Source organism: Silene latifolia, chromosome 10 (assembly GCF_048544455.1).
Source record: "Silene latifolia isolate original U9 population chromosome 10, ASM4854445v1, whole genome shotgun sequence".
Lineage (NCBI taxonomy): Eukaryota > Viridiplantae > Streptophyta > Magnoliopsida > Caryophyllales > Caryophyllaceae > Silene > Silene latifolia.
Window position 1 is genome coordinate 13,287,540 of NC_133535.1, and position 22,755 is coordinate 13,310,294.

At 38.4% G+C, this 22,755-nt stretch overlaps 3 protein-coding genes and 1 non-coding gene across 4 annotated transcripts; 2 read left to right on the forward strand and 2 right to left on the reverse strand.

Moving 5' to 3' along the window:
* The first annotated feature begins 3,255 nt into the window (after positions 1 to 3,255).
* LOC141605186 (putative protein S-acyltransferase 14) lies at positions 3,256 to 9,074 on the forward strand. Its single transcript, XM_074423864.1, has 7 exons — positions 3,256 to 3,796; positions 4,703 to 4,925; positions 5,095 to 5,186; positions 7,342 to 7,465; positions 7,586 to 7,671; positions 8,382 to 8,447; positions 8,664 to 9,074. The coding sequence occupies exons 1-7, from the start codon at positions 3,587 to 3,589 to the stop codon at positions 8,787 to 8,789; spliced, it is 927 nt and encodes a 308-aa protein (XP_074279965.1). The 5' UTR covers positions 3,256 to 3,586; the 3' UTR covers positions 8,790 to 9,074.
* A 5,604-nt stretch (positions 9,075 to 14,678) lies between these two features.
* On the reverse strand, positions 14,679 to 16,254 carry LOC141607122 (protein FAR1-RELATED SEQUENCE 5-like). Its single transcript, XM_074426480.1, has 2 exons — positions 16,234 to 16,254; positions 14,679 to 15,638 (listed from the first exon to the last, which is right to left on the reverse strand). Exons 1-2 carry the CDS (start codon positions 16,252 to 16,254, stop codon positions 14,679 to 14,681), a joined length of 981 nt encoding a protein of 326 aa, XP_074282581.1.
* Positions 16,255 to 16,706: 452 nt separating this feature from the next.
* Positions 16,707 to 19,531, forward strand: LOC141605187 (large ribosomal subunit protein bL19cz-like). The gene is made up of 6 exons (XM_074423865.1): positions 16,707 to 16,800; positions 16,927 to 17,028; positions 17,915 to 18,160; positions 18,242 to 18,328; positions 18,454 to 18,587; positions 19,168 to 19,531. Exons 2-6 carry the CDS (start codon positions 16,927 to 16,929, stop codon positions 19,268 to 19,270), a joined length of 672 nt encoding a protein of 223 aa, XP_074279966.1. The 5' UTR covers positions 16,707 to 16,800; the 3' UTR covers positions 19,271 to 19,531.
* Positions 19,532 to 19,918: 387 nt separating this feature from the next.
* TRNAN-GUU (transfer RNA asparagine (anticodon GUU)) lies at positions 19,919 to 19,992 on the reverse strand. The gene has a single exon. It is a non-coding gene; the product is annotated as a tRNA-Asn (tRNA).
* Positions 19,993 to 22,755: the final 2,763 nt, after the last annotated feature.

A 22,755-nucleotide genomic window follows, 5' to 3' on the forward strand; every position in this document is an offset into this window, starting at 1 on the left:
TATCATGGATCTATTACTACTCAATTACGTAAATTTCATGTTTTTTGGTCAAATTATTTTGCATTATTCGCTTTGCTACTGTCTATGGAGCAAAACGTTCATGATTATTATTCCGTTTATTTGAACGAGTCCGCAAATGAAGATATCGACATCCACAAAATATAAATAAGTGATACATTCACATGTAACATGTAATATATTGCGAATATGAGGTTTATGTTTTGCGTATATGTAATCTATATGCGATGAATATGTAGTTATACGTTGTGAATATATGTTAGGTTATGTTAGATTAATATTTATGATAACCTCTATGTATTTGTCATATGTATTTGTGAATATGTTTATCATATTGTGTGAATATGTTAATTAATTGGGTGAGTATGTGAGTTTTAATTTGAGAATAAGAAGTTTTATTTATATGAATATGTCAACTATGTTATGTGAATATTTTATTGTGATGAACATGTCAATTATATGGTGTGAATATGCGAGTAAAATTAAAATAAACACCAAAATATATCAAATGTGATCTCAAATTATAGAGGAATCAAAATCACGAATAATGGTATAATTTTTAAATTTTTCTATTTTATGAAATCTAAGTTTTAACGGTTTTAAAAAAAACTAAATTAAAGTTGGAGTATGGAGTACCATACACCTGGGTGTATGGTATAAGGATTGGTAGTTATGTGAATCATTCATTACAAATACAACCAAGTTCTCTATTCTATTTTCGTGTTACATATTATGTCTCATTTTCATTAATTTTCCATCATCTAATCAACATAATATTACAACTAGTGTAGATCCCGTGCAAATGCGCGGTAAATATAGGCCTTTTAATTTTTAGTGTATTAGTTATAAATTTAGATTTATATCTCGCGAATTTTTATAAAAAATAACTAATATTAAAATTAATCAAAAGAATGGAATAATTCCATGAATTGTGTTTTTTTATGAAAATATTTTAACTACATCAAATTTTTTACAATTTTTTTTTTGTCACGAAGTTAATAATAGGAGATACCGTGTTTATGTATAGATTATTTTAAATGGAAAATTAGTTTAATAAATGAAAATCTAATTTGTTTCCATATATAAGTTTGAGCACTTTGGAGGGAAAACTTTAGAGAAGATATAGAAGGATTTATACTTTTAAAATTTGCACCTCATCAATATTTATCAGTTCATTCCATTGTATTTTGATATCAAACAAAAAAATTAAAATGGAAAACTAATAAAAAAAATTATTTAAGTTGTGAATTTTTTTTAGTGAATGTTTTTTGACACGAAGCTGATAGTAAGCACGTGTCAAGTTATTCTCTACAGTAATAATTATTGCATTACTGAAAAATTTAGCAACTTATACTTTATAATTTAATATCAATTTTATTTTATTTTAATGAAAAATCATAATTATGAATTTATTTAAAAAATTAGAGTTTATTTATAAGAATATATTCATTGAAAAGATAATAATGTAATGAAAGAAAATTTTATTTATTACCTTATTTAGCTAGATGCTTTTTGGAGGGAAAACTAAGAGAATTTTTATTCTCTTAGTAGTATGGGGGATTTTTTGTGTAACTGAAAATGATTTGTGCAACAAATAATGGGATACTAATGTCATGTTCTTTTGAACTTAATTTCAGCTCATTTTAGTTCAGTTCAGCTTAATTCAGTTCTGATTCATTCAGCTCATCTGTTCACAAATCAACCGTTACTTCAGTTCAGTTCAGTTTAGTTTCAGTCAGTTCAGTTCAGTTCAATTCGGTTTAATTCAACTCTTTTCAGCCGAAAAAATAGGATATACACAAAATTAGGACAAATCAGTAGAAATAATTCAACCATGCTCAAAACGCTAATTAGTTATTTAATGTTTATCCAACAACAAGGCGTTTTGCTTGTGACGGACAATATCCGTCACAAGCTGAAGACCTCTCACAATAAAGCAAGTGGGTTGGCAAGTGGGAGGGAAAATGGAGCACCCATGCATATTGCCACTTGCATCTTGTGAGAGGGGCATTATCCGTCTTCAGCTTGTGACGGATAGTGCCCGTCTTCAATGAGATTTTGTGATCCAACAAAACTATGTTCTGGTTTGGCCTTCGTGAGCTTGTGTCATCATCGATGACAATATGACATACTTGTCCCCTTTCTATTAATAAACCACACTCTAGAAGGTCCACTCCCCTACATCAACGTTGTTTACTCCTTCAATTCAAAATTAGCGATCACCGGACCCATCATTAACTATACTTCCATCATTAACTATACTTTCTTCAAAAACAAGATAGAGTAAGAGTGTAAGACCATTAAAGATTATTGTTACAAAACATTGCCAAAGTAAGACGTATTGAAGAAAGCATTAAACTATTAAAGTCATGTTATTTTGAACTTAATTTTAATTTATTTTAGTTCAGTTCAACTTTATTCAGTTCAGTTCAGTTCAGTTCTATTTGGTTCAGTTCAATTCAATTCAGCTTCATTTGGTTCAGTTCGGTTTAGCCCTTCCCTTCACAAATTAACTTTTATTTTAGTTTAGTTCAGTTCAGCTCCATTAAGTTCACTTATGTTCAGACAATTTCAGTCTAAAAGAACATGGCCTAAGTGTAATACAAGTTACAAAATCGTCTATAACAACGAGTAATCTGAAGTTTGCTCAATTTCATAGGTAAGGAATAATCCTTTGACATCATAGTTAAGAGATGAGTAAACAAGAATCAAACCAAACCCACTAGATTATCTCTAAGACTAAATGAGCCACAAATTAGAGATGGTCAACGGATTGGGCCGGTGCGGGCAGGATCAGACTCGGACTTGGCTGTAATAAAGTGACTTGAGCTTGGCCATAAAGAGGGACCGATTTGGGTTTGGTCGGGCTCGACTACCTTATGTTTGATCCGCACCCCGATCCACATAGGTTTTATTTATTTGATTTATTAATGGGCTCGAACCCTGGCTCGATCTGTACCAGAGACCGGCCGTGATGGAATGGTGAAAATTAGACTTGATATGGCCGGATCAGGCCAGGTCGAGCTAACCCACCACATTAACCAACTCTACCACAACTCCGCACAGACACAAGGCCCAAGGGCATTAAAATGGAATTCGAATATGAAACTTATTATTGTCTACATTACCTTCGCCTCAACAAATATGCTAAAATATCTTCGGTTTTAAGACTAATAAATACTTAATTATTGACCGAATACATGAATCTTAGATCCGTTTCACGATTCCAACAGTCTTGGACAAAAATTCCAAACATAATATCCATCCCTAGACCATTATACAATCCCAATTTGAAAATACCGTATAAATTGCGCTCTTATAATAATAATCACACTAATCCTATCACATTCTAACACCAACATTAATCAATAATCCCAATTTTCTCCCAATCTTTAAACCCCCCCCTGTTCATATCTTAATCAATTAAAACTCACCCAGAACTCAATAAAACTCAATTTTAGGAGAAATTAAGGATTACCCAAATGAATTTAACCTAATTAAATCCCAATTTGGTGAATTTAATCTATAAAGATTGGATCTTTATTAAGAATTGTATAACCCTAAAGGCATGTATAGATCAGGAACAATAATGGCATGGAATGTGTTCAGATTTTGCACAGCTTTAAGGGGTTTAGGTTCAATTATGATATTATTGGTTTTAGGTGTTGTTGGTGTTACTTATTATGCTGTTGTTTTGATGAATTATGGACCTGCTTTGGTTTATGGTGGTGTTGATACTCTTGTTTCTTTTGCTGTTTTGATCCCTTTTCATGCTTTGGTAAGTTTAATTTTTTGATTTTGATTTTGGAATTATTGGTTTTTGTGATTTGTGATTTTCTGGGTTTTTGCTTTAATTGTTGGGATTCATTTTGATCAATGTTGGTTTTATCGATTCACAAATACGTGTGTAAGACGGCCTTGCACAAGTTTATTGTAAAGCGGGTTCGTTGATAACTAGTTTCACACTATCATGGGCATGATCGCTTGAGATTTTGGATCAGTTTACACAATTTTCGTGTAAAACCGTCTTAGACAAGACTAACTGTTTTCCGTTACGGAGCTGTCATTTTTTTGTTGTTTTCTTGGGCTGTGGGGGATTTATACATAAATGGTAATTGACTGGTTGAGTAAAGTTAGGTTTCTTTCCTTTAATTATGCTTTGGATGTTAAAGGGTTCTTGAGTTTCTGTTTATGGTGTTTTTTGTTTACATTTTGCATGGTGTTATTGGTTTTAATTTGTCTTTTTCTAAGATGTGTGTGCATTAACTGAGAGAGCTTGGAATTATTTGAAACTGTAAAATTGTAGCTCTTAAAGGTAATGTGTGTGTTCCTAGTCAATGATAACTGAAGTTGTCTTAGCTGCCATTTTTCGATCGAGCTAGCTTAAATGAAATTCAAGTTGATTTTGGGTCTGTATTTTAGATTTTTAGCTGCCTACTGCTGCAACTCTGCAATAGGAGGTTGTTATTCTGTCTGAATTTAGCTAATTTTGGTGTCAATTGTTATATAGTCGTAGTAGTATTTTTTTCATCGTTATTGTACTAAATATTGTAGAATAGTCTAAAGAAGGAGTGCTGGGGGCTTGGGGATAAGACCCTCCGTTAAAGAACGCTTCTTTGTTTGAGGAACCCGTAAAGTTGTGAGGCAAGACTAACTTATATAATTGTTGCATGCTTATTTGCAGTTAGGTATGCTTCTATGGAGTTATTTCTCAGTTGTTTTTACTGATCCGGGGAGTGTACCACCCAACTGGAGGCCTGCTATAGATGAGGAGAGGGGTGAGACTGACCCCTTAAATGTGTCAGAGTACAGTGGAGTGCAAACTGGTGATCCACTTCATTTAAAAGTTCGGTTTTGTCGAAAGTGCAACCAGCTTAAACCTCCCCGATGCCATCATTGCTCTGTTTGTAAGTTTATTACTATCCTTGTATGTTACTCTCTCCATTCCAGTTTGTTCTTTTCATTTTTCAAGTCCCGTCTCAAATTTAAAAAATGTGTAGAACAAAGTGAAACGGAGGGCACTATTTTTTTCTCAAGGTGTCAGCATTTTGACATGCAATGAATTGTTTATACCAGGTGGGAGGTGTATTCTCAAAATGGATCACCATTGTGTTTGGGTTGTCAATTGTGTTGGTGCACTAAACTACAAATACTTTCTTCTATTCCTGGTATGTTCAAGTTCATACTCCTGTCGGCTTCTTATGTTGTTGCTTTTCATCATTTCATGTATCTAAACCCGACTTGGTGTTTGTGTATGTGGTTAGCCTGGTTACTTTGGATTTGGGTACTGCATAGTTCATATATTTACCTTCTGCTGTCTTGTGTTTGCTCCTGAATATGATCTGGTTCACACTATTCATACATGACGAATGAAGGCCACCCAATTATGACGGTTCCTTCAAGAGGATTGCATTAAGAAATCACTGAGAATCCTAAAAATAAATTACAGAGGCCTATTTCACAAGAACTTGTGATTACTAAAGCGAGACCTAGTCCAAATTTCGACGTCGTTGGGGTGTTTGAGTTTGGTAAGGGCATTGCTAATTTTATGACCAATCATATGATTTTTTAATCGCATAAGTAGGCTAGATGTCTAGAATGATCGTGGGATTTGAAACGTCTTGGAGATTTCATTTTGAACAACGGGGCTACTAATATGGAGGCTGTGTAGGAACTAGGAAGATTGACATCGTATGATGGATCAGTTAGGAAGCCTTGTGGGCACACCACTAGAGATAATGATCTATGCGAAAATGTGTTATCCATTGAACATGCAAACTCTCTTTTGTGGCCCAAGATGTTGCCAAATCTCTTCATAGGAGAACTTAGCAATGGCTTCGAGTAAAAATGTGAAGAAAAATGATGGATAATTAACATTCATATCTTTTGGATTGCAACAGTTAACTAGGTTTGTTAAACGATAGTTACATTCTCACTTTCAATTAGTTGATGAGCTAGATTTCCTTGAGTAAGCTCAAGCAGAAGTATACACATTTGTAGTTTACTGAGAAATTTGTTTTGCTTTGTTGAATACTTGGCTTCTATATTCAAGACTCTGATTGAGTTGGCTAGTCTATGTAGGCAAGTAGCTTCTATCTTTCTCGAAGCCTTTCTATCTTTTTAGCTATCAACCAAACCATTCTTTGTTTGATGTTGTAGCTCCTGGGTAATTGGGGGTGTTTGATTGAGGGTTATAGGAAAGCGAATCCAAACCCCCATTCCCTTTGTTGTTTTTTTTACCCTTTTTTCCATACCTTTTCCCCCTCTTCATTCCTTCCCACGCCCCAAATCCCTTTATCTCCCTTCCCTCACCCCCCGCACCTCACGTATTGTATTCCCTTTCCCTAACCCACCCCGGGTCCCCGACCCACTTGGAGTACCACCATGAACACCATCGGAGTGCACCACTACCACCACAACCAGGGTTGCCGAATACGTAATACGCTCTGATTATTACGAATTCGCTCTATTGAGCGTATCTGATACGTTGAGCGTACTAAAAATAACATAATTCGCTAATACGTATCGATTCGCTTAATGTATAAAAATAACAAAACAAATAAAATAAAAAATAATTTGGAAAATATAAACCAAAAGTCAAAACTATTCCCAGTATATTTCACATAATTATTTATTGGGAACTGATTTTATTCGTGATTCCCGTTAATTTTTATTAGAATTTTTACCCCCCCTCTACACGTATCAACAAGGGTGGTGGTTAGGGTAGTGGTTGGGAGAGTTAGGGTGTGAAGAGGGAGTTGAGTTAAGGGTTTCATATGTTTGTTGGGCATACCAAACACATTGGGGTTTTGGGTATAATTCCTTTCCTTTCCCCTCGTTTCCCTTACCCAATTCCATTCCCTTACCCTTTCTCCAACCAAACGCCCTCTTAAGTCTGTTTCAGACTTTCTGGTTTTCTTGAATCCATCATACTACTATCAGGTATTCAGGTCTTAATTAACTTCAATTCTCATGACTGACCATGCTGGAACTATTGTCAGTACCTTTTGTTTGTTATGATGAGGGCACAACAAGAAGCTAGTTCCCGTTATGAAGTTGAGAGGTTTGTACATCTGTAACCAGCGTTGATAAAGATTGCACCTTGCATATATCATTTTAGGGATTAATTCTGCTTGAGCAATTGAGTTTGGAACCCGTTTAGTAATGATAGGTTACCAACACATTCAATATAACCTGCTTAATTTGTCAAAAAAAAACCACCTTACTGTTAAAGAGTGCCTTGGTATCATCGTTCCATTATGTATAATCGACTTATTGAGTGATGGAATTATAATAACTATCTATTAATGTGCTGTAATGCAGTTTTACACCTTTCTGGAGACCACTCTTGTAACAATATCATTATTGCCACAATTTATAGCATTCTTTAATGACGGAGAAATACCTGGAACTCCAAGCAGCCTAGCAACTACTTTCCTCGCATTTGGTAATGGCCGCCGAGCTTCATATTCGATTTGCGTGTTGTATAAATTTGTTACTCATTTATTTCCAGTTACTACTCAATTCTCTTCCCGCTAGAGCCCTAACTGTTTGATTTTGAATGCAGTATTGAATTTGGCATTCGCATTGAGTGTTATGGGATTCCTTATCATGCATATCTCTTTGGTTGCTGGTAATACCACAACAATCGAGGTATTCTTTTCTAGACCTTCTATGCTTTGATGCCATCCTTTCCTATGTTTACCACCCCTCTTTTTTTTTTTTTTTTTTTTCTAAAACGGTGGGAGTCTGCAACTGTTAACTTCAATGTGCACTAGTTGTGCACCCATGACATACATATAATTTAGACCAGGCAAACAGTCATTTGGTTCAGGTGCAGGTCAAGTCAGATTGAGTCTGAGTCATGTCTGAGTTGGTACGTGCTGAGTGTGTTATTATTGGTTCATCTAGCTAGTTTGGCATCAAGAAATTCCGGGCGGATCCGGTCAATTCAGGTTGAAGGTCATATGCAAGTTTGCTGTTAGGGTATATGCGGGTTAGGTCGGGTCTAAGGATGGCAATTGGTAGGGTCCTATAGGGTAGGGTTTGGGCCTCAACAACGAGGCCCAAACCCCCCCTATATCTTGTGGATCCCAAAAAGTGAGATCTAAATCCGCTCCATTAGGGTCTGATCCGGCGGATCTGGGCAGGGTCCTAGACCCATTGTAATCTGTAGTCGGGTCATTTGAGTCAGGTCAGTTGTCACTGTACACCAAGCTAGGAAAGTGTTTTTTTCTTGTAGACCCAATCTAATATGTGAGTGTTAGAAACTCTGCCGCAGCATAGGAATTTGAAAGTGGCATGAATTTGAAGGTTTGCAGTCGAATATTTACTCTTATTTGTTTCTTGTTTATTTAACCCAGGCATATGAGAAAAAGACTACTCCAAAGTGGCGTTTTGATCTCGGAAAAAAGAAAAATTTTCAGCAGGTTTGCAAACTTTTCTTGCTTGTGAAATAAGAAAAAATCTTGGGTATAGTCGACGTGGGCCATAATTTGATTAACTTCCCATTAATAAGTAGAATGAAGAAAATAAATTAACGGGTTTACATGGGTTAGAGTGACGGTGAGTCGGTGACCTGGTACATCGAGTGTGTACTTAAATTGGTTAGAATGTAAGTTGATATGGTACTTTGATCTATTCAGGTATTCGGAACAGATAATCGCTACTGGTTCATCCCTAGATATTCCGAAGATGATTTAAGAAGGATGCCTGAACTTCAGGGTCTTGATTATCCATCAAAGCCAGAGCTTGAGGCACAAGAGTTCTAATTCATATGAACTCCAAATTACTAACATTTGGGGGTTGCTTTCCCGAGATGAGTGCCCGATCAAGCGGTGAGGCCCCGTGTTGGGCTATAGTCGTCGTGTTTGTCTGACTTGCCGCCTTGATGGGACACGGGAAAGAGTTCTGAAGAATATAATGGGGGGAGAAAAGAGTGGTAGATGCTGCAGGGAACAGGAAAGTGTATTTGTGGGTTTTGCTTGTAGCTTCTTGATGTATTCTTCTGAAAATTCTTTTGTTGTATATTGATTTGATTTTATGTTCCACTAAAATGTCAACACAGAAACCGATCATTCTAATTACACATTCAATAATTCTAATCACTTGAGCAAAGGAGACACAGACACAAGGCTACCCAGAGTACCATACAACTATACAAGGGAGTTGATTCGAATTTGCGACCTAATATTCACCTCATCTCCGTAATTGTTTTTTTTTTTGTGAGAAAAGATCATTATCATTAATAAAAAGTCATACGATATCTACAACATATGCCAAGCTCAATCGGATACAAATCGATTACAACCATAGGAAATAAATTCTTGTTCAAAGAATGAAACACTGCAACAGAGTCTCTATCATCGATTCGCCGCAAAAGGCTTTCATCCATAAAAGGGTCTCCGAATCTTCCTTGACGAGTATCCATTTCTTCTGACGTGATTGATTGTATCCATGAATCGGGCAAAATATGTAAAATCATATAACGATCTATAACAACGCTGATCTTCTGCTGACTTATTAGAAAACTGCAAACGAACCAGAAAACGAAAGCTCTCAAACTGAAAGAAGGACACCACCGATTGACGGGGACAGAGCCCTCAGAAAGAGAGACGAAACAAAAACGAAAGCGAAAATTAAACAAAAACATAAAGGAAACAAAGCGGAACACAGGAGAAAAAAAACGGAAGCCACCGTCTCCCTACCAACCCACAACACCGCCAGATCCAAGCACCACCCTGCCACACCACCTCAACAAACTCGTCCGATAAGACCCGAACAGCCCAGATACACCACGCAGACCGAGAGGAACGGACATACCCGTACGGTCCAGAACCGGGTGTAGGTAAGAAAGGGGAGGAGGGTTAATCGGAAAAGAGGAGACGGGTCGCCGGAGAAAGGTCTTGAGAGACCCAATCCCCGGCGACATGGTAGGGGGTTGATGGGTGGCGGTGGGAGGAAGGAGGAGAACAGCGGCAGCAAAGGGGGAGGATTTAGGGTTTTGTTTTTTAGAGAGAAGTATACGAACTGTTGAATACAAGTATACGAACTGTTGTTCAACCGATGTGCACGAGACACGTCTGCTTTTATTGGAGTTGATATCATCTATACCACTTTTATGTCTCATTTTGTGTACTAACTACCAACATCTTAGGCTCCGTTTGACACGACACTTCAGGTAGCTTATTTGACCAAAATTTCAGCTACCTGATTTTTTTGCAAGTGTTTGGCAAGTAGCTTATTTGGTCAAATAAGGTACCTGAAATGAAATGCTATCTCGGGTAGCATTTGAGAAATCAGGTATCTGAAATGACTTATTTTCCATTTTGTACCCCTTTATTCTATAAATATTAAATAATTTTCATATCCTTTTACGTCATTTTACCAAAATCAGCTACCTTTTCAGTTAGTTTGCCAAACACATTTTTATATAATCAGTTATCTTATCAGTTCCTAATTTTCAGCTACCTTATCAGTTACCTTTTCAGTTTTCAGCTACCTTTCCAGGTAATTTTGCCAAACAGAGCCTTAGTCTAGTGACACATCAAACATATCAAAGAAGTCATTATGTGTCACAATGAGAAGTAATGATGTACAAGATCAAATACAAAATAGGACAAAAGATTTGCATTGCTTTTATCGCATTGAAATACTATCACCCTATAGATAGGTCATTAGTTCTTTTAAGAGATGTTAATAATTTTCCGGATTCGTTAATATCGACGACGTTTTAGTAAACGTCGACGACGTTTTTTAAAAAAAAGACGCTCACTGCCCCTACTATCTCACTAACCCATTCTCCATCATTCCCTATTCTCTCTACTCAAACTCAACCTCCAACTTCCACCAACACTCAACCACCACCACCTCCACCACGACACTGCCACCACCACCTCCACCACGACACTGCCACCACCACGCCGACCACCACGCCTCCACCTTGCGCCACCACGTTGCCGCCGACATCACCAACAAAGTAAGTGCCTTTTTTTTTTTTTTTTTTGTTAAATTAGTTTAGAAATTGAAACTAATTGAATGAAACTTTGAAATTAAATAGTTTTCTTTCCTTTATTGTTATTGTTAATCTATTAAATTGATTGGATTTTGTTTTGTAATTGAATTAGTTAGTAAATTAGGTTATGTGTTAGGTTTTTATTAAAATTAATTGAATTAGTTTAGAAATTGTTAGTTTTTCTATTAAAATTCATGTTAATTAGTTGTTATTATGTAAATTTTGGTGTTGTTATATGTTGTTTGCGAAATATACTTCATTGGGAGTGATTTTTGAGTCGATTTTTGTTGTTGTTAATCGGATTGGGAGTGAATATGTAGCGATTTGGGGTCGATACCACGGGCAAACGTGGGGAATTTTCGTGGGCTGTGGCTGAAACGTGGAAATTCCACGTTTGGCTGTGGCTGAACGTTGGGGTTGCACGTTTGGCTGCGGTCAAACGTTGATTTTTCACGTTTGGCCGTGGTCAAACATCCAATTCTATTGTTTGGCCGCGGTAAAAAAAAAAAAAAAATGTTTGGCCGCGGTTAAAAAAAAAAAAATGTTTGCCCGCGGTAAAAAAAAAAAAAAATGTTTAGCCACCGTCAACTAAGGGATTTTTTTGTTCAACCGCGGTCAAAGAAGGGGTTTGTTTTGTTAGTCCGCGGTAAATTAATTTTTTTTTTTAAAAAACCGTGTTTTATGCTATTATTTGCCGATTTTTGTTACTTTATATGATATTTAGTCGATTAACGTGTTTTCTAACAACTTCCAATTTCCTAATGCGGATGGCGGATCGAAATGAGAGAGGAAAGGCAATCATGAATGCTCCTGGCTCCGCCTAACATACACGACCGTACCGCATGGGCGTTATGTTACTGAACTCAAGCGTCGTTTGCGAGTTAAGCAGGCCCACAAGCAGCCACCCCCACTTCGAGAGACGTCTGGTATGGTTATGATGCCTACTCCCGGTCACGTCGTTAGCGAGTGGAGGAGGCGAGGTCTAGGGAGGTTTCGGTAGTTACCAAAGATGAGAGATGATGAGCCGTCGGATGACGGTTCCCGGGAGGAGGAGGAGGACGCTGGAGAGTATGTGGTCCAACCGAACCCGGCACCGCCGAGAGTGTTGAGTCTGAAGTTGGGCCAGGATAGTAGAGGACGTTATTCGAGTGTTAGAGAGTCCTCTAGCACCGATAGGTCGAGGAGGCCGAGTAGGGATAGTTCTTGGGTCCCGAGAGAGCCCGTTCCCCGGTGGTCCTAGGAACATTAGCACCCTACGGAGTTTTGGTGGTCACGTTGCGTTCAACAGTTGGTCGGACCCTAACCCGGAGAATATGAGGTCGTGGATCAAGCTCTACGAGAGGCCGAAAGTCGTGAGGGAGATTAGGAACATGGTTCTCACCGAGGGTGTTGCGGCTAGGGTACAAAGTAGCGGGCTTGGGGTTTTGAAGAAGTGTTTTACCACCGGTCTAGATGATAACCTCCTTAGTGCTTTTATCGAGAGGTGGCACCCGGATACTAACACTTTCCATATGCCTTTTGGAGAGATTAGTATCATGCTCCATGATGTCCAGCATATTCTTGGGATACCTGTTAGTGGTGATCGGGTTATTGTGGCCGGTTCGGTCGAGGATGATGACAGTGGTTTGCGGGGCAAGATTGCGAGGTTTTATGGAGTTCCTGAGTCCGATGTTGCACCACCGCTCTACAAGAATGGCGGTATACTAACATCGGAGTTGAGGCAGGTTGTTTACCTAGGGAACGAGCATGACTCGTTATGGGCTTACCTCTTGATGTTACTGGGTCATACTCTTTTCATGGATAAGAGTGGTGATAGGGTGTCCGCTCAGTTGTTGCCCTTGTTTGATAGTCTTGAGCGGGTTGGTTCATATGCTTGGGGTGCGGCTTGTTTGGCTTACTTGTACCGACAGCTAGGGATGGCATCGCGCCGAGATAGTGCGGGTGTTAGTGGGTGTCTACCGTTACTCCAGGCGTGGATATACGAGTACTTTCCCAGGTTCCGACCCGTCTTTGGATTCTTTTTGAGGACCGTCCTCTTGTTGAGGCTTGGGCCAACTTGCCTCGGAGTAAGGGCGAGTCTCGTACTTTTCAGTTGTATCGTCATAGTTTGGACGATCTTAGGGCAGAGCATGTCCGATGGTTGCCTTACGGTAGTCGGCCTTCAACTCGGGTCTTCAACTCGGGTCTTCAATGGCATGATAGTTTTGCAACTTCCTTCCCAAACTTTCTTCCCGTCTCGCAGTGTATGACCAATCACACATATCGTCCAGTTGAACATCGTTGCAAAAACTAGCAAATCGTCGCTACACATCCAATGGTCCTGCCCACAACTAATCTGCTGAAAAAACTCAACTCGTCGAATCGCTAAATCTAACCCCGACATACCGCTGAGTGGTGATAGAAAACCTCCATATAACTCTGCGTAGATAGAGTCGGTCCTCATCTCCCTCGAACACCATTCCCGCATAACTATATAATCTGTCTCTCGGCCTCGCTGGGCGTGTGATATTACCCGGAATCCACAATGACCGTCATCTCCAACATCCACCCAACCATCGAAGTGGCCCCACAAAACCTCAGGTATACCCCACCGTTTGACCCATGTTGATATAAAGCCAATGGTAAAGTTCATTCCCAAAGGAGCACCGGAGTTCCCGATTCAAATCACCATTTCTTTGTTGAACCTCTGCATTTGTTGAACAATGAGTACTTGGTGTCCCGAACTTCCTTTCTGCGTGCTCAAAACCCGACTTGTTTCTAGTGGTTGAACCTCTTGGACGACCTTTCGGGTGCTCATTAATAGGGGTGGCAAAATCTCTTGGTCCTCCGGTCTTTGGAAATCACGCAACAAGTCTATGGCCGCCCTTAGTTTAACCGGGTCACTGTGCCTCATATCATTCGCTAATTCATCCCATAAATCACCGTCATTTTTCGGCATTTGTTGAGGAATATCATACACCAATGTCTTCCAAAAGACATGAATATCCTCGAGATGGACCCTCCTACCTTTTCCGTGCAAAGATACCAAATTGCATGCACAAGGTAATCCATGAGTCGTTCGCATCACGTGTCGGCATCGATCATTCAATCCGATACCCAAACCAAGGCCTCTAGTAAGTTCTTTCTCCATTAACTCTATGGCCTTAGTAGACACGTTTCCTTGCAATAAGGAGAAAGTACGAGATGTTCTCCTAGGTTTACTCATTTCATCTTCGAGTTCTTTCTTAATCTTCGAGTGTTGACTTTCAAGCATGCCGTGGATACGGGACCACATGGAGTCAAGTGTGAGATGCTTTGACTTCAACCAAGCCTTCAATAAAGAATGTGCTGACTCAACACGGGAAGTTGCCGTGTTACCAAAATGTAAGACCTCGTTTGTATAGCATAAAACGAACTTCCCTGCGTGTGGACCCCAAGTTGTCCGTACATAATCCACCATTTTTGGCCACTTACGTTGGAAACACCGCCACGCACGCTGAAACGATTCCTCGGAATCGAATTGATCACCTTAAACCAACCATCTTCATCATTTGAGATGACAAATTTCCTCATACTTTCAGTTTGGTATGTTGTCAAGGCTTTTGCATTGACGGCTTTGTTCACATGCCATCTACACAACAAATGCTCAGCCCGGGGAAATACTTGCTCAAGAGCGCCGATCAAACCCAATTCCCGGTCGGTGACAAATACAAAGGGGACGAACTCCGGTGGCATCTAAAATCGCAGCTAACTTTCTCAACAAACACCGGTAATTCACGTCAGACTCGGTAGGAATCATCGCACATGCAATTAAGAAGGACGATCCCGTGGGTGTCACACCAACCATCTCAATGAGTGGATTCTGGTAAATGTTGGTTTTATAAGTCGAATCCATGAGGACCACATAAGGATAAGCCTGGAACAACTTAATCGCTTCAGGATGAGCCATGAAAATGTGAGTCAACTCTTTTGACTCCTCGGAAGAAATCTCGTAGAAGTGGACGTATTTCGCTGCCACCGCTAGAGCCAACATTTGCTGAGCGGTGTTTCTTTCACCCATTTCTTCTTTCTTAATTTTCCTTGTTTCATTATACAGTTGGGTGCTTGACGGTTGAGGTTTATCGGGGGATCTCAAATGAAGACCATTTTTAATATCCCTCGGTTGAACCCCGGCCAATGTTTGTTGCCTAACATATGCCTTCTCTTCCGCGTCCAATCCCGCAAAGTGCCGATCCCCATCCTTATAAACGGCTACGTTGTGGTTGTGTAGTCCACCACCCTCGGAGGTTACAATGTTCCACACCACCGTCTCTTTATCATTTTTAGACACGAAATTTTGAACGGCACGAATACGAAACTTGCATGAACACTTCTGCGACCTCCTTGGCTTTTCAAGATCGTCCGTTTCTTTTGGTTTACCATGTCTTTTACATCGAAAATAACTTGCCAACAACCCGTTCTTTTTCCTATTTTTAGCTCCATTATTAGCTTTAACCAAAGCAAACCCATTCTCGAATGCGATTTTCTGAGCCCAATTGAAAGCTTCGTCACGCGTTTCGAAATCTATAGTAGTCTCGAACAACGGGTTGTAATCAATTGGATTATCGCTAAAATCCTCCCACGATTCCTGTTACAAGCAATAACGACTATAGTAAGACAATAAAAAGGAATCATATACTACATAAATTGCGTAAAACGAAAGAAAAACATGTAAAAACGACTTATTCATGCCTAAAACACGAGACCCAACAAACGACCGCGGCCAAACATTACTTTCCATCGATCAACCGCGGACGAACAACGAAAACCAACTTCAATCCACGGCCAAACAATGAAAATCAACATTTGACCACGGCCAAACAACGAAATCCAACGTTTGACCACGGCTGAACATTGAATTCCAACGTTTGACCACGGCCAAACATCGAAATCCTACGTTTGACCATGGCCAAACGTTGAAATCAAACGTTGGACCATGGCCAAACGTTGGAAATCAATGTTTGGTCCGTGGCAAACGTTGGTTTCCAACGTTTGGACCGTGGTCCGTTGGTTTCAACTTTGGCCATGGTTCATCTTTCGGGGACATTTTTCGATTTTTACGCAACAAATTCAAACATTCGCTACTACTAAGTTAATACGTCAATTAATTCAACTATCGAATAGAATGAACGATGCGCAAAAAAAATTGATAAATTAAGCAAATGATTAAGTTGTTTACATACCGTTGAATCGAGGTCCGACATATTGTTAATTGTTGTTGTTGTTGTTTGTTTTGAATTTAGTTGAGTTTGAGAGAATTTTTTTTAGAGAGATAAAGTCATAAGGGCAGTCATCGTCTTTTTTATGAAAAACGTCGTCGATATTTACTAAAACGTCGTCGATATAAATCAACCCCCATAATTTTCCGATAAGATCTTGCTAATAAAATGCTTAACTCAATTTGAATGATTTTATTCATTCCTCTTATACTTTAATCCCAATTTTTTTGAGGAAAATTATCGAGTCATTTTATGTTTGAACGAAAAAAATTAGTAGTAATAATAAGTTAATAACTAATTAAAAAACAAAAGAGAGTATTTATAAATTTTTTTTAAAAAAAATGCAAAATAAAGTTACAAAGACATAACAATGAGGGTAAAATTGTCTTTCCAACATTAATCGGCAAATGTACCAAAAAAAAAAAAAAAAAAAAAAAAACATTAATCGGCAAACCCTCGCTAAAACCCCCAAATTGCGAAGAACTGCAAACTTTTAGCAAACAGTCTTCGCTTCTCTCTTCGTAAGCTAAGGTAAAATCTCGCCGTTTCATCTTACAAATCTTCATATATATGTAATTTCTACTTAATTTGTGATTTTTGATTCATATTGTTGTTTTAATTGAATAAATCATCACAAAATTCGGAAATTGATTACAGATGCAAACCCTAATTAGGGCAGTTCGATCGCAATGCAGAATTAGGTCAGAGATCGTATCTTCCGATTTTCGTTGCTTCAGTTCTCTCCCCTCCGTTGTTTCGGTATCGACATTTCGTTCTACTATCATTTCTATTTTGTTTATGGATGAATTTAATGTTTTTGACTGTTATTTGAGGTTGAATTTGCATTTGTGTGCGAATATAATTTACGAGTTGCGTAAAATGTTGCTTTTTCCTCGGTATAGGCCTAGCATCATGAATCCCACTTTCCCATATGAGTTATACTTAGATAGTTGCTAGAATGAATAAGCTGTATTTAAATTTTGTTGTAGTTTTATGTCGACTTTGGTTTAGTTAGACGATTAGCTTAGACGATCAAATAGGTCATTTATAACATTGCTCCTCATTGTAATCTGGAGGAGATGAGAGTCGATATAGACCTGAAAACTCAAACGTGCCCTTTCATTTTGTCGAAAATGATGCCCCTGTGAAAGACTGGTCACTGTAGATTAGTTATAAGTTTATAACAGGTTTGGTCGGTAGAAGTATCTTCTCACAAAGAAATGACAATGGGCATGTGGATCCTATTCCCTTATTTTTAGTGAAGACAGTTGGAAGTTGGGGTGGTTTCAGCTTTGGTGTAGATTGTGGCTTGTTCATTGATTTGAATAGACGAGAATAAAATATGGGAGCAGGAGAAATACAACAACGACAACAACAACAACATTACCCTAGCGCCTCAATGGCTCCCGCAAATTGCGGGGTAGGGGGGGGGGGGGGAATCTGAAGTATTTTTTGGTTTATGTTAACAACTATTCGTGTTCCGAGGCTATGTTACCATCCCTCGGCTGAAAGTGCGGGACTCAACATTGTGTCGAGCTTCAGACTTTGCTTTTTTTGTTAAAATCTTTCATTTCTGGACTGAAATAAACATGCAACATACAAGCAAAGTGAAGTGTCAAAGTAACATGGGTTTCAATTGTCTTAGGGAAAGAAACATAATCATGGCTCCGCTTCAAAGCATAGATATGTTGCTCCTTCATTGCCCTTGTTCAATGATAAAGCAAAGATTGGGACAAGTCCTATCTTTGCTGCTGCTTTTGCATGGAGAAACTTTGCTACAGCTGCAGCTCCTGTGGAGTCTCAATTGCATGAGCCAATTGCTCCTGAAGTTGACAGGCCGGCTCGAATCAAATTCAAGCGGCCAGACAAAACAGCAAGGCACATAATGCAGGTATGCACTATTTATCACTTTTCTGTTTCTTTTTATATGTTATACCGTTTTGTCATATTGTAATGCTGGTTTTCTTAACAGATTCTTGATAAAGAAGCAGTGGAGGAGGTAAAGTCCCAAAGAGAAATTCCTGATATTCAGCCTGGTTACATTATCCAGCTCAAATTGGTACGCGAAACCTTGTGCATGCAAACCTTTGATCTTTACAGTTTACATAACTTGGGTGAGTTCTTTGTCAGCTATTGTGAAAGTGCTTCGTGTGTTCTTATGGGGATGTGTATGTGTATGAGCAGGAAGTTCCTGAGAATAAACGACGCATTACAACGATAAAGGGCATTGTTATAGCAAGGCGGAATGCAGGTCTACAATCAACATTTAGATTAAGGAGGCTAGTTGCTGGAGTTGGAGTAGAAAGTCTTCTCCCACTGTATGTGAACTTGCAAATACTCCCTTGGAAGTCTGAAACCTTAGTCTTATCGTACAACCTTCTCAGTTTTCACTGCTGAATGTTCTCTTCAACCCATTTCTATTATGTCCGTTTGACTCTGGTAGTTCACGTTTGACCAGTGTTTTCTCACCCTAGACACTTTCTACAATTAAGTCTCACATTTTAATAAATTAAGTTAAACGGAATTTACAGTGTATATCTTCATAGACAACAACTTTACCCTATTTGCCCAAGAGCTCCAGTACATAAAGGAGTAAGACGGGTCTGATGGACTCAGCCTTACCCCCATTAACGCAGAGAGGCTGTTCATGAGTGACCGCAAATAAAAATTGCGTCGAAAACTGTAGGGACAATAATGGTCTAAGTTGACATGATTTCACCACCAAAGCCAACTGGGGACAATGTAAATGGGATGGAGCTAGTATTACTTGGTATTTTCCCGAAATTGCACCAAGAAAATGTCACGTGGCATCACATATAGCATAAGAGTTCCTTATATGTGACTGTTCCGACACTAACATCCCATTTATTCTGCTAACATGCTATTTAATTCTGACAGGTACTCTCCTAACATAAAGGAGGTAAAAGTACTGGACAAGAAGAAGGTTAGGAGAGCCAAGCTATACTACTTGAGGGACAAGATGAACGCTCTTAAGAAATAGTCACAAACCCTCTATCCGCTGGCATGTTGGAGGATGTCAAACGTGATGCTTTTTGTAAAAGACCCTAAACCTCATTTTAGATAAATCAAGATTTTACTTCAATTACTGTGTAATTTGTTCTTTGCTTGAAAAGCGCCGCATTGTAGTTACTAGTTAGCCAATAAGTTTGGGAAATTGGGACTACTGTGCTGAATGGCCGAGAGTGTTTGACGGATTGTTAATTTTTTGAGCCTTCTAAGAATTTGGTTTTGTTTCTGTTCACTCGGATTTTGTGTTGAGATTTTCAATATCATGGATTACTATGTATTCCCATTTAGCAATGCTGTGACGCTCGACGACGATTATCAGAAGTCATAGAAGTCAGGAGCCACATAGCAAGGGGAGCATTTGAGGGTTGAAGCTACAAAGAAAACTGACCAATTGAGGCCTTGAGGTTGAGGGAGTGAAACTCGTTGGCGTCTCCGACACAGCAAATTTGAGAGAAGTACAAACTTCTTTAAATCGAGCTATATTGGAGAGTTGACAATACAGGAGAGCTTTCGTAGTATACAAATTAATTTGCGTTGTGTTCTGAAAAAAAGAACACGAAAATTAGTGGGGGTAAGTACGTAATTTTAGTGGTTTAAAAAAAAGTATTGGTAAAAAAGACGCTAGAAGGAGGGCTTGAACCTCCGACCTTGTGGTTAACAGCCACACGCTCTAACCAACTGAGCTATTCCAGCTTTTTGTTTAAATAGCAACAATGGTTCAAAATAAATTAAACAAGTGTGTACGTTTAAGTTAATTTCTAGTAGGCTGCGGTTTGAGTTTGATGTTAAATTTCTTCATCTTTGGATGCATGCTTATACAAATATAAAACTGTTAATCATTGCTTGATAAGATTTCATCATAATATCATAACTGTACTGTTCTGTTTTGCTTTGGAATATGATTAAATAACGCGTATATCACAAATTGACCAACGACGCGCTCTCAAATGGTTTGTCTGTTAATCATTGAGTTAAAACTGTTAATCATTGAGTTTGATGTTAAATTTCTTCATCTTTTCTTGGTGTAAACAATTTGTTTTGTCTGTTTCACTCTTGGAACGATCACATAGACGACAAAGTAAGTGAGTCTCGAACTTAAAACCTTTAGCTAATTAACCTAGATTATTAGTGACAATTTTTCAGTAAATGGTTTACTATAAAGCATTTTTAATTTCTAGCTGTCACATAGTCACATGGTAAATAAAAAGGCTAAAAGGAATATTAGCTCAGCAGTCTTTCTCATGAGGACAAAACATAAATGACAATGAATAACCTGCATTTTCACAGAAAACAACAGAAAATAAAATTTGAGAAGTTAAAGAAAGCTGACAACAACTCTTCACATGCACGGCAAAGAACACAAATACTCGTGACAGTTTTACATAAATTTATCGTAAGTAACTACTTTTACCCACTAATAAGGTTGTGTTTGGATCCGTCTTACAACTGTATTATGTAAAATCACCTTAGACTAACTAGGCAAAGAAACAATTGCTACCAAGTTCAGTTTTTGGTTGTTTTTTTGTACAATGAAATTACATTATTCACTCATATTACTGTATTTGTAGCAGTTGATTTACATATTTACTTTACAGTAGAAGTAAAAACTAAAAAAGTTTCACATGTAGGAAGTTTGATGCATGCATGCTGTTATTTGGAGATACACACATGTGATGATGTGATCTCAGATTTCTTGTATTATTTGTCAATTTACAGTAATTAGGTCCCATGCATTGAGGTTTCCAGGTGAATATGACAATTTTGTTTCTTCTCATATTCTAGTCTTGTGTGTTGAAACACTGGCTGTACAACAAAATTAGTAGGTGACCACTCCTCAGTCTCATAGTTTACATTTGCTTTATTTTCCCCTCACAAAATAAAGCAAATATAAACTATTCACCAAAATAAAGGGAGTACTTCAGTATGTAACTCCTCCATCTCAGTCAATAGTTTTACCTAGTGTTGTTGGAATTTACTACAGTTACGGTTTTCAAATAACGATTAAGATTAACCGATCTCAAATTACTTTCTACTCGTACTAAAACTTCATTGTTGTTGGTTTTGTCTTGAACAAAGTGGGAATTCCAACTGACAAATCGTGTCTTAAGAATGAAGTTGTTTTAATGTCGAGTTGAACATCAGTTAATTAGATAGTGTCAAGATACAGCTCACCCATGATAAAAGGCACATGTGAGTATCCCACATTGGAAAAAGAGGAAAGAGTTATCTATCATATAAACCAATGAGTTACTCCGCCCATCGCCAATTGGTTTTGGATTGGACCCTCCTTGGACTTATATGCCGGACTCTCTCTCCTCCATGCGGATGCGGCCCAAGCCCGATAACGAAACTTATCAGATAGATACCCTTATATCGGTCTTAATTATGAAGTACTCCCTTTGGACATGATCCATCGAGATTCAATTTTAAAATATTTTTAAATTACGATAATTAATTTCAATTCCTACAAAGATCAAATCCTAGTTCCGTAAAAAAAAAAGTTCTAATACACTCTTTCGATCATGTTACCAAAGAGGTGAGAGCCTTTACCACTCACACCAGCTTTGGAAGTCATTAAGATAGAGGTATTGTAAATAATAGATCTCAGATTCGAATCTCTTACTGGCCTTGCGACTCATTTGATACCGAACAAAAATCATGTTACTCCACTATCCAGTATCCACCAAACCCATTCCCCCTCAAAATTTCCTCGGAGTTAGAATACAAAGTTGGGCATCCACTAAATCAACTTTTGCAGACCATAGCATGCTGGTAATGATTAAATATAACAATTACTACTACAATTGGTAATAACATCAAACATGCCCTACAAGATAAGGGTATCTATAGACTAAAATAGAGTCAAGCTTATAGTAGCATAAGTGATGGTGCTAAATTTTGTCCTAAATGACATGGGATACTTAGGACAAAGAAAAGGAAATGGGGTAAAACTGTATCAACTTGGTGAGTAGTGTCATTAAGCCATTAAGGTATGGAGGGCCATAGTTCACATGCATACTTTAAAATGAAGGGTAGCTTTCCTTAACTAGAGCCCCCCCCCCCCCCCTTCCTTCTACCAATTGGTGCTCCATCCTTGTGTACCATTTGCTTCCATTTTGGTTTAATGTTTGGATTTGTATGTGTATATGTGTGTTTGTGTGTGCATGAGTTTATCGTCGATTTGTCACTCTCGTAGTGACGGGGCCACAGGGGACGAGAGAAGCAAGAAAGCGTATGGACGGTTTGGACGGAGTTGAAAATTTTGGAAATTTCAAAATGCGAAATAAGTTTTTATCATTTTTCGAGTAGTTTAGTAGTTTTATTAAGAGGAAAGTCAGTCGACATGACTTTATTGTGCATCGGTGGTGTTGCGTTTATTTGGGTGATTATCCACCCATAGGCCGAAGCCCTGCAGGCTGCAGCATAGAGATACATTTTTCTCAAAATATGTGAGAT

What these genes read in the sequence shown, in the direction of transcription:
- LOC141607122 (XM_074426480.1), bottom strand. Translation starts at nt 16,254, where the DNA reads ATGTCGGACCTCGATTCAACG. An exon ending in TGTCGGACCTCGATTCAACG is followed by an intron (nt 15,639 to 16,233) that starts GTATGTAAACAA and finishes TGCTTGTAACAG; the next exon opens with GAATCGTGGGAGGATTTTAG.
- LOC141605187 (XM_074423865.1), top strand. Translation starts at nt 16,927, where the DNA reads ATGCAAACCCTAATTAGGGCAGTTCGATCGCAATGCAGAATTAGGTCA. An exon ending in CTCTCCCCTCCGTTGTTTCG is followed by an intron (nt 17,029 to 17,914) that starts GTATCGACATTT and finishes CAATTGTCTTAG; the next exon opens with GGAAAGAAACATAATCATGG. An exon ending in GTAGAAAGTCTTCTCCCACT is followed by an intron (nt 18,588 to 19,167) that starts GTATGTGAACTT and finishes TAATTCTGACAG; the next exon opens with GTACTCTCCTAACATAAAGG.
- LOC141605186 (XM_074423864.1), top strand. Translation starts at nt 3,587, where the DNA reads ATGTATAGATCAGGAACAATAATGGCATGGAATGTGTTCAGATTTTGC. An exon ending in AATACTTTCTTCTATTCCTG is followed by an intron (nt 5,187 to 7,341) that starts GTATGTTCAAGT and finishes GCTGTAATGCAG; the next exon opens with TTTTACACCTTTCTGGAGAC. An exon ending in AAAAGAAAAATTTTCAGCAG is followed by an intron (nt 8,448 to 8,663) that starts GTTTGCAAACTT and finishes TGATCTATTCAG; the next exon opens with GTATTCGGAACAGATAATCG.